The sequence below is a fragment of the Tetrapisispora phaffii genome, chromosome 15 (genome assembly GCF_000236905.1).
Source record: "Tetrapisispora phaffii CBS 4417 chromosome 15, complete genome".
Classification (NCBI taxonomy): Eukaryota; Fungi; Ascomycota; class Saccharomycetes; order Saccharomycetales; family Saccharomycetaceae; genus Tetrapisispora; species Tetrapisispora phaffii.
Genome location: NC_016534.1, coordinates 337,259 through 353,360, shown reverse-complemented (window position 1 = coordinate 353,360; position 16,102 = coordinate 337,259). Strand labels below are relative to the sequence as shown.

The window sequence follows — 16,102 nt, the reverse complement described above, 5'->3', positions numbered from 1 at the left end:
CTTCTTGCTCTGTTAAAATTAATGCTGTTCAATGTGTCTGAATTATTAATCTGAATAATTGGAAGAAGTCGGTAATGCGTGTACGGGCGTATTTCTTTCTTCTATGCAGAGTGTTTTGATAAGCAGTGGAGATAATTAATTGCAGAGAGTTTTTTTACCCAATCAAGAAAAGAATTACGCTATCCTTGGTTATCTAACAAGAATGTTTACAGGCCGGTTGTTTATCCAACTACGAGTGATGCTTGTTTTTCCACATCTGGGCATTAAATCAATCGATCGACTACAAGTACCATTCACCTGTTGCTCATGGACTCGCTTTAAATTCACACCTTAGTGACCTCGTATGAGCTAATAGGCAGTACACGCTTTAAGTAGCTCTCTTTCTTGTAAAGATTTAAGTGGCTAGAGTAACACTTTTTATGCCCGTTATTGCCTCTTTGGGAAAAGATTAAAAGCATATCTGAGAGGCAATAAATGTTACCGAATTGATGAGTTTGGCGTGTTACCTGTAACAATATTGTTACTCCTAACACACAACGCTTCATATATGTATATATATTTATATATACAGAAGCACCCAAGCTACCAAAACATAATTCATATGCATGTAATCATTTACATCATCATAATTAGCAGGTCACATGACAATATATGACCCTCCTCCCATGTGCCGTGGATCCGTGGCATCTGTTTTTTACCGCGGAGATAAGACAATCTCCAAAATGAGATGACCCCGGTGATCAGCCATATTAAACAATTAAGGGAAAAGTGGAGTACGCTGACACCTCAAAACCGGTACATATAAAAGGCATTAAAATAAGAATTAAATATTTATTTTCTTTAGGATGTCGTAATTTGTTTATGGAAATAGCAATAAACAAGTCAGGAAATATAACTTCAATTTATTTTCTTTCAAAAAGTTCAAAAAGAAAACAATGGTAAACACGTTAAATCCCAGTTTTGTTACCGGCAGTTCCTGGAAACCAGATCTATTTAAAGGCAAAGTGGCTTTTATCACAGGTGGCGCAGGTACGATCTGCAGGGTACAGGCAGAGGCGTTGATATTGCTGGGTTGCAAAGTTGCTATAGTCGGTAGAGATGCTCAAAAGACAGCAGAGGTTTGCGATGAGCTCAATCAATTAGATCCAGAAAAGGGTGCAGCAGGTTCAAAGGCGTTATCACTATGTAATATAGATGTACGGAATTATGATCAGATGGTAAGTGCAGTTAAACAGACGGTCAGCGTATATGGCAGGATTGATTTTGTCATATGTGGAGCTGCCGGAAATTTCATTTGCGATTTGACGAATTTATCGGCAAACGCATTCAAAACAGTAATTGATATTGACTTAATTGGCAGTTATAACACAATAAAAGCCACATTCGATGAATTATATAAATCACGGGGGTCAATTATATTCGTATCGGCTACATTCCATTATTATGGCGTTCCATTTCAGTCACATGTTGGTGCAGCAAAGGCAGGTATCGATGCGTTATCACAGGCAATTGCCGTTGAATGGGGTCCGTTAGGAATTAGATCTAATTGTATTGCCCCAGGGGCAATTTCTGGTACAGAAGGTTTTAAAAGACTGACTTTGAAAGAACATCGTGAGAATCTTGAAAACAATAAATCTAATGGAGGTAAAGCCACCAATCCCCTGGTAGGGAAAATTCCGTTAGGTAGATTAGGTACTACAAAAGACATTGCAGAAGCTACTGTATTTTTATTTTCACCATCAGCTTCGTATATTACGGGAACTGTGACAGTCGTAGACGGCGGTATGTGGCACCTAGGAACGATCTTTGGTGACAAAATGTACCCTGATATGTTGAAAGAGAAAATGAAGCTCCCAACAAGAGATTTAGATCACAAACTTTAGATACTTATCTTCACTGGCTACATTACTCAAGAAAAAGGAAGGTGTTGTCATCACTTTAGTGAAAGTATATGTTTCTATCTATTCATAGTAATAATAATGTATTCGTATTACTTTATGTAAATCCTAAAAAAATATGCCAATATTCAATAATACTAAAAGTATTCTTATGGATCCCTCGACTCATTTAAAGTCCTCCTTAAGTAACCAAAGTTTTCTAAAAGTAATTGTTTTAAAAACTTCTTCTCATGCAAAATCTCATCGATACTCTTCTCTAAATTTAATATTCTTTGATTCTTCTCTTCTATTATCTTTGAATAATTTTCAGTAATGATTGCCAATTCATCTTGGTCTTGCTGGTGATAGGAATTGGTTGATAGTGACGATATTGATACTGGGGTTGGGATTGGTTGAATTTCCAACTCTGATTCAATTGTTGAATTGCTTCCTTTACTATAATCCATATCATAATGACTAGAACTCTTAGTTCTAGATTTTCTATTTCTTCTATCGTTTTTCGATGACTTATGTAATCTCTTTGACGTATTTCCAAGTCCTTCGCTATCCTTAAAATTGATTAGATCTGTATATAAAACGTCAGCATCAGCATCTGAGTATGTGAATCTTCTCTTCCTCCCCTTTATTTCTATATCAGTGTTTGTATTTATATTATCTAAGATGAATAAATCGGCATAATCGGTATTCTGTTTTCCTATATCAAAGATACTCTCCATACTCTTATTAAATTATTCAATGTTATTCTATATTGTATTCACACAACTTCAGAATTATTATGCATGTCAATAAGAGCAAGAGAATACAAAAGACATCGGGTTAATGAAAGCTTGTATGCTTATCATGTATATATATGTGTGTGTCTGAGTATGTATATCTATATACATATGCATGAATGGATGGATGGATGTAAGGTGATAAAAAGTCACTCATTCATACACTTGATAATAATGTATTAATGAATGAGTTTCTGCATTGCTAAGGTTGAAATTGCAGAACAAAGGATATTAGCTAATTCTGAAACGATAGTCATGCCTTAACGAACAATCAGAAAATAATAACAGGATTTAGTAATATTAAAACTGATCATATTAAACTTAATTATCTCATGCATATACTGAATGTGCAAGCAATGAAGTAATAATTGCGTCTGATTAAAGTATGTATGTTGTTGTTGTTGCAAGTGGGGAGCAGTCATTACTGCAAGGAAAACACAACACTGTTTACAGCTTTGCGTCTACGTTTCAACAAGATAACAGACAGTAAGCCAAAGAGGTGTTTTATAATCAACGCACTTACCCATTGAAATTCTCATATGAACATGCCATAAAAGAAAAACGATTTATCCTACGTAAACCTTTCATTCTTTCCAAGCTAAGTCGAATAATCTCAGCTGCATATAATTTCCTAAAACCTGTACATGTGCACACTCATCTGTATTGTGAGTGTGCACATGCTTAAGGTAAGACAAAAGAGAATATGCAAACAATGTGTTGCATTATTTAATCCCTCGATCTAATTAATATCCTAAAACAGTATTGTTGCCTCGAAAACAACCTCTGCTTTCTTTGCTTTGTTGTTGTTGTTTTCGCAAGGTTTCTTTTCAAGAAGTTGCAAGAGATGGCTTGAGGGATTCATTCGTGGGAGACAGAATTTCTGTTGTTAGCAGAATTCCGATTCTTAGAGAGATGGCTAGATGGGTAAAACAAAGAGATTGAAGCGACTTTTTGGTTGAAAATGAATTGAAGTGAGATGATAATGATAACGAAGCAGCAGAGGGGAAGGTATTTCGTGATACCGGTACGACTGACTCGATTCAATTCGCTGTTATAGGCGAAGTGAAAGAGGGAAATTGGATCTTACTTGAATCCATGAATGAGTGAGGTTCACATGGTGCTGTTGCTGAACACGAGGGAGGGGGAGGGAGCGTGGCTTGGAAGAAGCAACAGCTCCAAACACGATTATCACTACTACATTTAATTTATACACACAGAGGCAAGCGTGGAAGAAACTTGAGACGTTTATGTTTGGTGGTTTGTTTGTCTCTTCATTAGCGTGTGTGTGTGTGTGTGTGGTCCTCGACACGGGCAGTTGTTGTTGTTGAGGTAGTGCTGTGCTTGCAGTTGCATAGCTATCCAAACAATAACCATCTTGTTCCAACACTCCTCCTGAGCATGACCTCACGTTACTTGTTCGTTTGTGGTGAAAAATTGAAAAACCCTAGCTGCAGGTGAAACCCTAGGTGCCGGATCAGGGTTATCTATCATTGTCTACGGTGCATGTGACTTTCACGTGATTTGGAATGTTGTTTTTTCCATTTTCGTTCTCGAGGACCGTTGTTTCCTAATTAGGAAATTTTCACTTTTTCTCGAGTATTTCGAGATCACAAGACTGAAAAATCGACGTAACATCGAATGCGTAATGTTTCAATTATATGTTTATATAAAATTGTATTTGCATTGGTATACTTATATTTCATATCCATGTAGCAATATTGATGCCAGTTTTGGTACGTTTAGCTTCTTTTATCCCTTTCGTTGCAATTGCTCTGTAAAAACAATCCAGTTAAAATGAGTGAATTCGACAGTGCTAAATTGGCTCGTAGAAAAAAGGAGAATAAGCGTGGGATTGCATATTCAGTTTTATTATGTGGTAGAGACGGTCTAGGTAAGACTACGTTTGCCAACAACTTGTTGGAATCGAATATATTCACCCATAAATACAATACTTCAGCAGAATCGGATTTAGGATCAAGTGTTGGTCCAGAAAATGAAAGGATTAAAATCATCAAACCAACTAAAGTGGTTTCTTACAATTCGAAAAATGGTATACCAACATTCATGTCTGATCTAGATGCAAAGAGGGCAAACTTTGAGCCGGGCGTCACAATCACCTCCACTACAGTGGACATTAACACTAGCAGTGATGCTGGCAATGCTGTTGATGACGACGAAGATACTATCATATTAAATATAGTGAATACACATGGTCTTGGTGAAAATTTAGATGATACGTTATGTTTCGATGAATTGACTAATTATTTAGAACAACAATTCGATATTGTTTTAGCGGAAGAGACTAGAATCAGAAGAAACCCAAGGTTTGAAGATACAAGAGTACATGTAATCGTGTATTTCATTGAACCAACAGGTCACGGTTTGCAAGAACTTGATATTGAACTAATGAAAAGGCTTTCTAATTATGCAAACGTTTTACCGGTCATTGCCAAAGGTGACTCATTCACTAAGGAAGAAATGAAAACTTTTAAAAAAAATATACTAAAGGACATCGATTACTTCAATATTCCAGTTTATCAATTCAAAGTTGACGAGGATGAGGATGATTTAGAAACTATTGAAGAGAATCAAATACTTGCCTCCCTACAACCTTTCTCAATTATCTGCTCAGATGTAAGGGACTCGGATGGTAATTACATTAGGTCATATCCATGGGGTACTGTAATAATAGACAGTTATAAAAACAAGGATAAGGGAAATAATTCTGAATTAGAAGTTGTTAAAAACGTCTTGTTTGGTTCTCATCTGCAAGAATTTAAAGATACTACACAAAATCTACTTTACGAAAACTATCGTGCTGAAAAATTGTCATCTGTTGCAAGTCCACAAATCAATGCTTCAAAACCATCAACTTTCGCTGCTAACTCTGGAAATCCTATTGACAGAAATTCGACAGTTCCAAGTTTAAGCAATTTCACTTCTTTTGTTAATACTGGTAAATTTGCTTCTCAGCAAACGTTGGCTTTGGTTGAGCAGGACAGTACACCAGAAAATGATAAATCGAATGCTTCTAAATTCGTTGGTGAAAGTATTGAAGAGTCTCCAATTAAACAAATGTCGCAAACTTTGAAACATCATAATGAAGAAATAATCAAAAATATTAAAAAGGAAGCACCAAATATGACCTCCCCAGATATGAATGAAAAATCAAAGCTAAGAAATATGTCAGAGACTGTTCCATATGTTCTAAGGCATGAACGTATAATTGCTAGACAACAAAAATTAGAAGAGCTTGAGGCACAATCTGCTAAAGAATTACAGAAAAGAATTCAAGATTTAGAAAAAAAAGCACAAACCTTGAAGCTAAAGGAAAAATTATTAAGACAAGAACATTTAGAAAGAGCTCAGGGAAAAGAAAGTTCCCAGTCATCTTTAGGCTCTGCATTCGCCGGGACTGGCCAGTTGAAGAAAGAAGAAACGCTTACTGACTTAGCCTCCATTGTATCAGGTCAAAAATAGACATTTATATGTGTGTGTCTATGTATATTTCTTTCTAAGGAGATTTTTACAAGATTAGATAGTTTTACTTAATCATGAACAGTTAAATATAAATTAATTTTAGGGAATAAAAAATATACAAATTAGTAGATGTTATTATAAAATACCTTTACAAATTAGTAGATGTTATTATAAAATACCTTTACAAAAGTCGAATTTTATATATAAGGTGACAGAAGTATATAAACTACAAGGTCCAAAATTTTAGTATATAAATTCTTTTGTAGTGATTAGTAGAATAAAAAAAAGTTCATAGAAAAATGAATGCTAATAATATGCGCAAATTTTAATAATGACAGTGTAATTGAATTAATAGATTAGTATAATTATTCTTTATAATGCAATGTATTGAAGACTTGGAGGATGTGTTGATAAAAAAAAATATTTCGATTTTTAAATCCAAAATATGTGCTACTATTACAAGTAGAAATAAATATCGAAATTGAAGGTTACTAAATCCCTTGATATAATGCGAAATCTATTTGCCGTAATTGCCAATGTAGCTATAATTATTAGAATTTGATGATCCATTTAATGTTGGAGTGCTAGTATTCCTTCTGTTGTTGGGACCTCTAACTCCTAATGGGTTTTTAGAAAAACTTAATCTAATACCACCTTTATTGCTTACAGTAGCAGATGGTAATTGGCTACCATATAATTCCGCTAAAGCTCTTGTGGCAAAACTTACATCATCAAATTCAACAAAACAGATTGGACCGTGACCATTGCCGTTGTTGTTTTTATTTCTAAACGACAGTCTTCTGAAACCTTGTTGTACAGAAAATAGTTGCCTTAATTCTTGTTCAGTAGCATCAGATGGTAAGTTACCAACATATAAAGTGTTACATGGTGGGTTTTGATCAGCTGGATTGGCAGGTGGTGGAACTTTGGCTAACAACGATAAGTCAGCTTGCGATATGGCACCAGTATTGGCTAAATTGCTATATGATAGTGAGGGAGTTGAAGAATTCTTTTGTAAGCCAATTGATTCTTGTGAGTTTCTGGTGTTTCTCATAGGTTGCATCCTATGAGGTGTTTGAGATTGGTTCTTGGCTGCTTGACTATCAGTACTCAATTTATCATTAATGTTAAAAGTTGAAGATTGAGAACTTATATTAGGATGATGTTGATTGGCTGGCAAAGTTGAATCCAAAGGAGATAACATTTGCTGAGTTGAAGAATTTACTGAAGGTGGTATTCCGAAGGATGAAATGTTATTATTTGCTGGTAAATATCCATCACTCGATATATTCGATAGCTGAGCAGTACTTCCTTGAACTGATTGGTTTGGCATGTTATTAGTTTGTTGACTGAATCCAAATAAATTATTTTGTTTCCTGCTTCCTCCTGAATTCCATTCAAACATTGGAACGGTGGAGTTTGACCCGGTAGTAGCATTGTTGAAAGTAATTCCATTAGAACCCCAAATAGCATCATTAATGTCATCAGATTCCATCATTAAAATAGACTTTCCAACATTACCTTGTTGCATGGAGCTGGTTGCTGATAGTTCTTGAAATGATTGAGGATGGCCAGGAATGGATTGAGAACCTTGTGGATTTAGTGAATTACCTGTTGAGACATGTTGATTCTCGGTAGTGTTGTTTACCAAATTAGATTCATTAGAAAAATTATCGCTGAAAGAGAACCTCGATTTCTTTGGTAACGTAGAACCATCAAAAACACTTGGGATGTTGGAATTAGCAGCCAAAGGAATGATATTCTTAAAATTATGCAAATTGTTCAAATCAGAACCTAATCTATAAGATTGGTTGAGCTGTGATAATTCATTATATGGCACCTGCTGATTAGTTGGTTGGTCAAATAATTCAACGTATGACTTCATTGGACAATCAGGACCAAATATATCAGATTTTGAACTTAAAATCATTGCATAACTAGCTGCATTAACCAATGAGTCAATTTGGACTTTAAGGAATGGTTCATCTTTTTCTGAGTTTTCAGATTTGACAAGTTCCATGCTTAAGATATTGTGGGCTAAAGCAAACACAGCGTGACATTCTCTTAAACTAATTTCATTTGGCAAATTCCTTAAGATTAGAACAAATGGACCATTATAGTTACGCATGTTGGCAACTGCTTGGTTATCCTGACTTAATGTAAGGGAATTTAGCATTGAAGTTAATTGCAATGGAGATTGTTGGCCTTTAAAGTTTGAACCATTGACAGTATGAAGACCTAAAGCTTGTTTATGTTTTGGTGATAAATCGCCTAACGCTGGGATGGATGTATTTGTTGTTTGATATTCTCCTCTATTTTCATTTTGAAACATCATTGATGTGTCATTTAAAGTTTCAGTTTCGTGTATCAGTGGCATTTTATAATATTTTTTTCTTAAAGATTAAAATGTTCTTCGTCTATCGTAGAGTATATGATTTTTTTCTTCTTTATGCAAGGTAATGTTTTTGATATTTATATGTTATGTTGATTATAAGTCTTTAAAACCTTTAATAAAAATGCAAAAATTAATTAATGCAAAAAATCGATAAAATGTGCCTGTAAATGTGTTCTTAAAAAAAATCTTAGTTTCAACTATGTTCCACCTTTAAATCTTGAATCTTATACAACCAAAAGCTTATATCGTAATGATCTCAACCGATAATAGGAATAAAATATTCTCGAGTTAGTGTTTATCTTTATAACTTATTATTTGTTATTTATTTTTCAAAATTAAAATGAAAAAGATGAAATAACAATTCCTTGAAATTTAATGATTACTCAAAAAGATAACTTCTAATTACTTAATTGAACCGAGTCCTAATCTACTCTAGTTCATCTAATGTACTGGAAGTTAATGCATTTGCTTAAAACATGTCGACTTTTAATTGACTTAGAGTGCTCCTTTTAGTTGTTTATTTATTGAGTTTTGGCTTTTTCGTTTTTTGTTCTTCTGGTGATTTTTTTTTTTCGTCCTTTTCCGGAAAAAGCAACAAAAAAGAGCGAGAGGGTCACGTGGTGTGAATGAGAGACACGGGACCCAGAACAGATGACACGTCAGATGATCATTTGTCGTTTTTGAGGTGACACGATTACTTTCTTCTGTGGAAGTTAACTATAATTTGTGACACTTTTAATTTGATAGGCAAACTCCTTACTATATAAATGGTTGTTGTTGAATATTCTATTATTAAGACAAGGATGGGTTTAAGAAAATTCAAGAAGGACAACAACATCGTAAATAAATATTTTTTAGTCACAGAGATGACAGATTTTCTCATTCATTTAATTTATTGCATTTATGAGATAACAATTACTTTCTTTTGTGATATTTAAATGTTTATAAAATGTGTTATTTTGGGTTACATTGTGTAAAGGGAATTCCTCTGTCGAACTCAATTCAATGAAGAAAAATTTAAATTTTGTTAAATTATTTTACTTTTGAGACCTTTAAGGAGCTTTCACTTTAAGGATATAAACAATAAACAAATCAATAATAATTTCGTACAATCTTTAGAAATATCAAAGAGTAATGAATTTTATAATTTACCATAATATCATTAAAATATAAAAATGTGTTATAAACTATCACTATTATAAAAACCTAAGCAAAACGAAAACAATAAAACTAAGACGAAGTTCTTGTACAGGGAACATCACAAAGTTGGTCTCATAAATGTCTTTTTAAATTTACCAAATCTCGTTTGTTCGATAACAGTTTCTTCAACGTTCGATGTCTTCTTCCTCAGTTCACTTCTTGGTGTGCTCTTTTTATAGTTATGTTTCATACCTTTAGTATTTTCAACAGTATAGTTACCTACATCTTCTGAGGATTCTGAGGATTCTGAAGATTCTGAAGATTCTGATGAAGTGCCACGCAACGCATTCGAAGAACCCTTCGAAACGTTCCTGTCTAACATATAACCGGCTGCACCGCTTTTGGTTGACATTGTTTTATGCGTTGGTATGGACTTATATCCATATGTATTAACAGCGGGATCAATCATACTTGGTGAATTTCCTATAATTGTTGCATAAGAACCAATATCCTCGGAACCAATGCTCCTTTGACGCTGTTTTCTGCGCTGTGCTTCCATTATCTCATTCTCAAATTGCGTAGTACCCGGTCTACTCACTGAAGATCTGGACATTGAACCCTTTCTGGACCCTCTGGATCTTGATCCAGATCTTGACCCTGTCCTTGTTCTTTGTAATCCTTGATCTTCCATGTTTTTTGTCTTAGTCTCTGTGCTTGAGTTGCGTTCGGCATTTGCGGTAGTTCCAATAGTAGTTGATTTTTTCATTGATGAATCCGTCTCTTCTCTATTCATGTACTCGTCATTCCAAATGCCATTTTTGTTGCTTGAATTAACAGTTTGCGATAATATAGGTTCAGATTTGTGGGATGAAGATTTAAGTACACTTGGAAATTGACTATTGGAATCAATGGATACTTTGTTTTGATCCCTTTGCATCGAGTTCTTCATTTCAGTCCCTGTGGCTTGTAAATTCTCACTTCTCGAACCTGCGTTATCTGTTTCCTTGATGATATCGTTTTTATCGCTTTCTTTAATACCTTTGACAAAAGGATTACTGTCCAAATGTTCAGATTCTGAAGGAGCACCATTGTCTGAGAAATTATTGCGTGGAGGTAACTCTGATTCTATTGGTATTGTTGTACTGAATGCTTTGGTAGTATGTTCTTGGTCAAAGTTACCAGGCATGTCTTGTTGGTCAACATACTTCTGCCCACCAATATCAACTGGGGTGTCGAATTCAGATTCTTTAGGTGTCTCTTTATTTCTAGTTTTATAGCAGAATAACAATTAAATTTTAGTTACAGTAAATTAGTTAGTATTACATTTTTTATACAAAATAAAATACAAAAAATAGTTACTTGCAATCATTAATTATTAGAATTTCTTTAAGATAGAATAACACAAAATGAACTATTTATGGTAGTACAATTAGAAGCATTACGAGACTACTGGATTTATATTATTAGCAGGGCTCACATTTTCTAGATCCTCTGGGATATCTGACTCATGAATCTTTCTGGTTTTAAGGGTAGTGAAGAACCTCTTCTTATGAGTAGGAATATCTCTGGCCTGAGGTTGAGGTGCCCCAGGATTATATGGGATACCCGATTCTTCTGCATCCACGGTTGTTGAAGCAACATTATAGTTACTCTTTCTGTAATGGTCGTCGCGAGTAAATAGTGTCGACAGTAACGTGGTCCACACAATACTAATCAATAACAGAAATACACTGGTCCAGATGAATGCAAAATTCTTGGCACCCAATTTTGCATGTCTGCCGTCATGATGAAAATTCTTCCTTGCCTTTACGTAGCAACCTGTATATAAACAGGCTGACAGTATGATGAAAAAGAAAGCTAACCAAGTAGCGACAGTTGACCAAATCACTATTCCTGGCACCAATTTGAAGATATTAATGAATATCGGAATAATCGAAAGGCAGATGAAGACCAGTCCAATCAAAAGCATGGCCCATGCCACTCTTGAAAGATAGTAATACGTATCTCTGTTGTTTAGAAAGCTTGATGGCATATTATCGCTCGCACCAAAGTTATCTTTTGGAGAAAAAGGTTTAGCAGGAGCTCTTGACGAGCAGTTAACTAAATTATCATTCAGATAACCACAGAATTCATAATCATACCATCTGGTAATTATAGACGCATCGTTAAAACCAAAAGTATTTGCCTCAAACCAATAGAAACTCTTAAGTGTTCCTGAATTATGTGAGCCTGACAGAATAATAAAAAACGTCAGTAACCCAGCTCCTAATAGGAATAATAAAGTTAGAAAATTAACAAACCTTTTAAAAAGCATCTTTAAAACTTGATTTCCAAAGAATTTGTTTGCTTTAAATACTTATTAAAATATGTGCTGTATTTAATCCTTTGTTCTTGCTTATCTGAAAGCCCAAACTTAAAATGCCTGTAAAATATGAACAAATAATACTTTAAAAAACAACAACATAAATGCTATATATATACTTAAATATATCACCAACTATTTGTATATAGTATAATTTTTATCTAGACCCCATCTTATCCTATCCCCAAATTAGAGAACCCCATGATTTACCTTCCTTCAAATTCCAAAACCATTAAGGGCTCCTTAATTTAATATTCACAGTGACAAAAGAAAGGCGCCATGCAAAAATATATATCATTCAAGGTTACATTTTAAGGATCTTTTAAAGAATTTACTGATTCTTCTCTAACCTTCACCTGATCCTAAAGTTAGTTCAACCTTTTTAACCTTTGAAACCATGGCATGCATTTTCTAAAAAAAAATACGTCAATCATAGTTTGTATTTTTAAGGGTATGGTCAGTGTACCTTCGATGGGTAAAGACAACCGCGATAACTCAGCCTTGACTCTTGGTTAGTGGCAAATAAGAAGAACAAACCATCTTTCATTTCAATAATTCAAGTTAAAACATTTGAAGACTTAGATATTAAGAGGAAATTTATGCCCCCCTCTCTTCAATAAGAAGCATATTTTGTTCACGGTCGCGTTTATGATTAATTGACGTATGTCTTGTAAGCAAACTGTAGGCTTGAACAACACAAAATACAAAGGAAGAGCGCAAACCATGGTGAAGGTAAAATATAAATAACACTAAGATTTTTATTCCGTTCCAGCAACACCTTCTTCTTTTCTAAGGTCTTTATGCATGGACCTCAAAAAGTGAGTTTCTGACATCAAGGACCACGAGGATATTTTCAGGCCCATGTCCTTTTCTTCTTTAACTGCAACAAGATTAAGGTTACGTTTTATACTATTAAATGTGGTTGTATTTATTACAAAGCTTGTGTTTTAAAATATATAGTTTTATAAAGCAATGAGCATGCATAATATCGAACGGTGATGCATCCATTCACGATAGAGTCTAAGCAGCCTTGCTAACCATATGGGTATTATAATTTTATTGTAATAGTAACTCATGCAATGTTCCTGTTGTTTGTCTCCATTTTACTACTAATGAATTATCCATTATCCTTTGTATCCTTAAATTGAAATCTTTCATTTCAATGAGGTTGAGTATATCGTCTTTCTTGGTCATTCCTAAAAAATTCTTGATATCTTTTTTACCATTGACATCAATAAAAATTATTCTACTTTTTGGTATTATGATATCACCATCTTTATTCGATAATGAAGATATCGATTTATCAAATAAATAGTCTGATGTAACGATGCTGATATGATTAGAACTATATTCAACGTTTAGAATTTTGGCTCTAACCATGAACTCCGTTGCAGTGTTAATAGCTGTAATACCATTTAAGTAATCAAATTTAAGATTTTTAATGAATCTTTGAGTTAATCTCTCTTGTCTTTTCAAGAAAACCTTATCCTTTAATGATCCTTTCTTAATTGGAAATGCAATTGAGTATGAATCATAGTTTTCCATGATGGATTTAGTGTTTATTGCTTCAAGTAGATTCTCGTATATCACTTTAATTTTTCTATTCTCATCCTTTGTTCTTTCAGTTTTTACTGTAATAGGAATAATATTTCTAGCTATCATACCTAATGTATCATTATACATATCACATTTGACAGTTATGTCACAAAGTATACCTATATGTGACACATTATCCCCATCTTTTAGCATGTCTTTAATGTGAGAGCCATATATGTTATATACTTTTAAATCAAATTTTTCGAAATCATTATGGAAAACGTTAACTCTGTAATAATATTTCTCATTTAATTTATCTTCCTTTTCAATTAAATAGTTGCTGAATATAAATTTCTGGTTAATATTATTTTTAGTAAAATCTGTAAAAAGTAATGTTACAAATGCTCGATGTGAAAATGAGCATGATACCAATAACCCTAAAAGCCTTGAAAATAATATTTTTTTGCCAGCAAATAATAAATCTTCAAATTTTATTAAATTATCTGTATATTTGGATCGATCAACGATCGGAGGTTTGTATTCATGAATGATTGATGTCTTAGAATTTCTTGATTTTGGAATAAACTTCTCCCAGTTTTTTGTATTCTTGATTTTCAAAGCTGTAGTATAAATGCGACTTTTTTTGTTAAGACAGAATTTAGTATTTTCTAACTCAACTACCATTTTATGATGAAATAATAGTTGCTTTAAACTTTTACTATTATGAACTAAAGTTCCAAATAGTTCTTTTATTTCTTCAGCTGAAGTAAGAAGAATTTCGATGCAATCGATATTAGGTATTATACCATATATATCTTCCTTTTCTGATACACATTCAAAAGGTTGGAAATATACCCTTAATGAAGTTTTTGATAAGAAAGAAAAATCAGAAAATCTACTTGGATATAGTTCAATAAATTGACCTGAATACTCTAACTTCTCACCAATATTATATAACTTCATGATTTTTACATCACTAGATTCAGATTGAACTATTTTATCAATTGAATGTTCTTGGTTGTTCTTACTAGGTGAACTATTTATATATTCGCCTGAAGCTCTTATTGCTTGTTTGTCATTGGTTTGTGTAATAATGGCACTGGAGAGCATTTCAGTTGAGGATTGAGTTCCCGTTGTTGAGATAATTTTATTAATACTTATATTGTTGTTTATTCTTTCCCCATCATTTGTTTTCAAATACTTGCTATTGTCAAATATTTTTGAATTTTCATCTTGAGATTCATCTTCTATCTCATCATCACCATCTGAATCGAATCTATTATAATTACCTGCATCGGATCCTTCATCCTCAGTAGAGTTCATATTTCGACTGCCTGGGTTATATACTGGATTGTTTTTGATTATTCGATCATTTAACAAGAGTTGTCGATGTTGTATAACTTCTTTGAATCGCATATCATAGTCTTCTAATTTTACGAATTTAAAAGGTTCAGTCTTCTTAGCATTCATAAAAATCAGATTATCAAAAATTTTTGATACTGTTAAATTCTTATTTTCGACAATAGAGTCTTTCGTCAAATAGTTATTTTTATCATAATTATCACTTTTAAATGTGTCTAGCATTTCAATTACTTGTGACAAATCTAAAGGTATTAGATCTTCAGCAACAACGACCGGATAGATGCCATTAAAAACACATGCACCTCTACAAATAACAAAACATAATCTTTGTAAATGGCAATCATTCACAATAAAACCGTTTCCTTTAGGCTCTGCTATATCTAAGTCGAATTTTTTAATGATTTCATCACTTGTGCATTCATAGATAACTTCATAAGGACTTTCATAAACGAGATTATTATTGAAAGATTGGAATTTCAATATACATTTTGATGATTTTAAATATTTTATTGAAGTCAAAACGGAAATGAATTCCACGTAAAACCGACCTTGCTTTCGTTTTTCATCTAGTCCCAGCAATACCTCTAATTCTGAACTTGACGTAATATATTGAAATCTTTCATCCATTGCATCTTTTAAAATGAGCTAAATCATCTAACTACTGTTAAATGACAGTCAATATCAAAATGGCGAATTGTTTGCCTTTATATAAAAAATATATATATGTAGATATATATGTAGATATATAAATTAAAACACACGCCAGGGATGTAAGATTTTTATTTAAAACAAAGACATTCAATATATGAAACTATCGGGATTCTTTAACAAGATATCCTACAAAATATAAATCAGAATTTACCGATCATTACAATATAACTGTATTCCAGTAACCTCTAAACACTACCAAAATGAAAAGACAAAAATTTCTTAGAATGAACTTTTAAATGACTTTTTTTGCAAAAGCTTCAATACTAGTGGTAACTTATATCAACCACAGTTAAATCAACTATTTGTGCAAAATCATAACACATAATTGTTTCTTATTGAAACTTCTTTGGTATTATCTGACATTCGACATTTTTATGATCATTTTTCACTCAACTACTTTTATTTTAACGATGGCAAGACAATCGCATTTCATTTCAATCTGATA

The 16,102-nt window shown here is 33.2% G+C and overlaps 7 protein-coding genes across 7 annotated transcripts; 2 read left to right on the top strand and 5 right to left on the bottom strand.

The window, feature by feature from the left end:
- Nucleotides 1-935: 935 nt before the first annotated feature.
- Nucleotides 936-1,883, top strand: SPS19 (2,4-dienoyl-CoA reductase (NADPH); the record flags this gene model as incomplete). Its single annotated transcript, XM_003688528.1, has 1 exon — nucleotides 936-1,883. One exon carries the CDS (start codon nucleotides 936-938, stop codon nucleotides 1,881-1,883), a length of 948 nt encoding a protein of 315 aa, XP_003688576.1.
- A 164-nt stretch (nucleotides 1,884-2,047) lies between these two features.
- On the bottom strand, nucleotides 2,048-2,614 carry TPHA0O01740 (uncharacterized protein; the record flags this gene model as incomplete). Its single annotated transcript, XM_003688527.1, has 1 exon — nucleotides 2,048-2,614. The coding sequence occupies one exon, from the start codon at nucleotides 2,612-2,614 to the stop codon at nucleotides 2,048-2,050; it is 567 nt and encodes a 188-aa protein (XP_003688575.1).
- A 1,851-nt stretch (nucleotides 2,615-4,465) lies between these two features.
- SHS1 (septin SHS1) lies at nucleotides 4,466-6,151 on the top strand (the record flags this gene model as incomplete). Its single annotated transcript, XM_003688526.1, has 1 exon — nucleotides 4,466-6,151. One exon carries the CDS (start codon nucleotides 4,466-4,468, stop codon nucleotides 6,149-6,151), a length of 1,686 nt encoding a protein of 561 aa, XP_003688574.1.
- A 517-nt stretch (nucleotides 6,152-6,668) lies between these two features.
- TPHA0O01720 (uncharacterized protein) lies at nucleotides 6,669-8,528 on the bottom strand (the record flags this gene model as incomplete). The annotated part of the gene is made up of 1 exon (XM_003688525.1): nucleotides 6,669-8,528. The coding sequence occupies one exon, from the start codon at nucleotides 8,526-8,528 to the stop codon at nucleotides 6,669-6,671; it is 1,860 nt and encodes a 619-aa protein (XP_003688573.1).
- Nucleotides 8,529-9,804: 1,276 nt separating this feature from the next.
- HBT1 (Hbt1p) lies at nucleotides 9,805-10,872 on the bottom strand (the record flags this gene model as incomplete). The annotated part of the gene is made up of 1 exon (XM_003688524.1): nucleotides 9,805-10,872. The coding sequence occupies one exon, from the start codon at nucleotides 10,870-10,872 to the stop codon at nucleotides 9,805-9,807; it is 1,068 nt and encodes a 355-aa protein (XP_003688572.1).
- Nucleotides 10,873-11,124: 252 nt separating this feature from the next.
- On the bottom strand, nucleotides 11,125-12,000 carry FMP45 (Fmp45p; the record flags this gene model as incomplete). Its single annotated transcript, XM_003688523.1, has 1 exon — nucleotides 11,125-12,000. The coding sequence occupies one exon, from the start codon at nucleotides 11,998-12,000 to the stop codon at nucleotides 11,125-11,127; it is 876 nt and encodes a 291-aa protein (XP_003688571.1).
- Nucleotides 12,001-13,104: 1,104 nt separating this feature from the next.
- Nucleotides 13,105-15,573, bottom strand: CDC13 (telomere-binding protein CDC13; the record flags this gene model as incomplete). The annotated part of the gene is made up of 1 exon (XM_003688522.1): nucleotides 13,105-15,573. One exon carries the CDS (start codon nucleotides 15,571-15,573, stop codon nucleotides 13,105-13,107), a length of 2,469 nt encoding a protein of 822 aa, XP_003688570.1.
- Nucleotides 15,574-16,102: the final 529 nt, after the last annotated feature.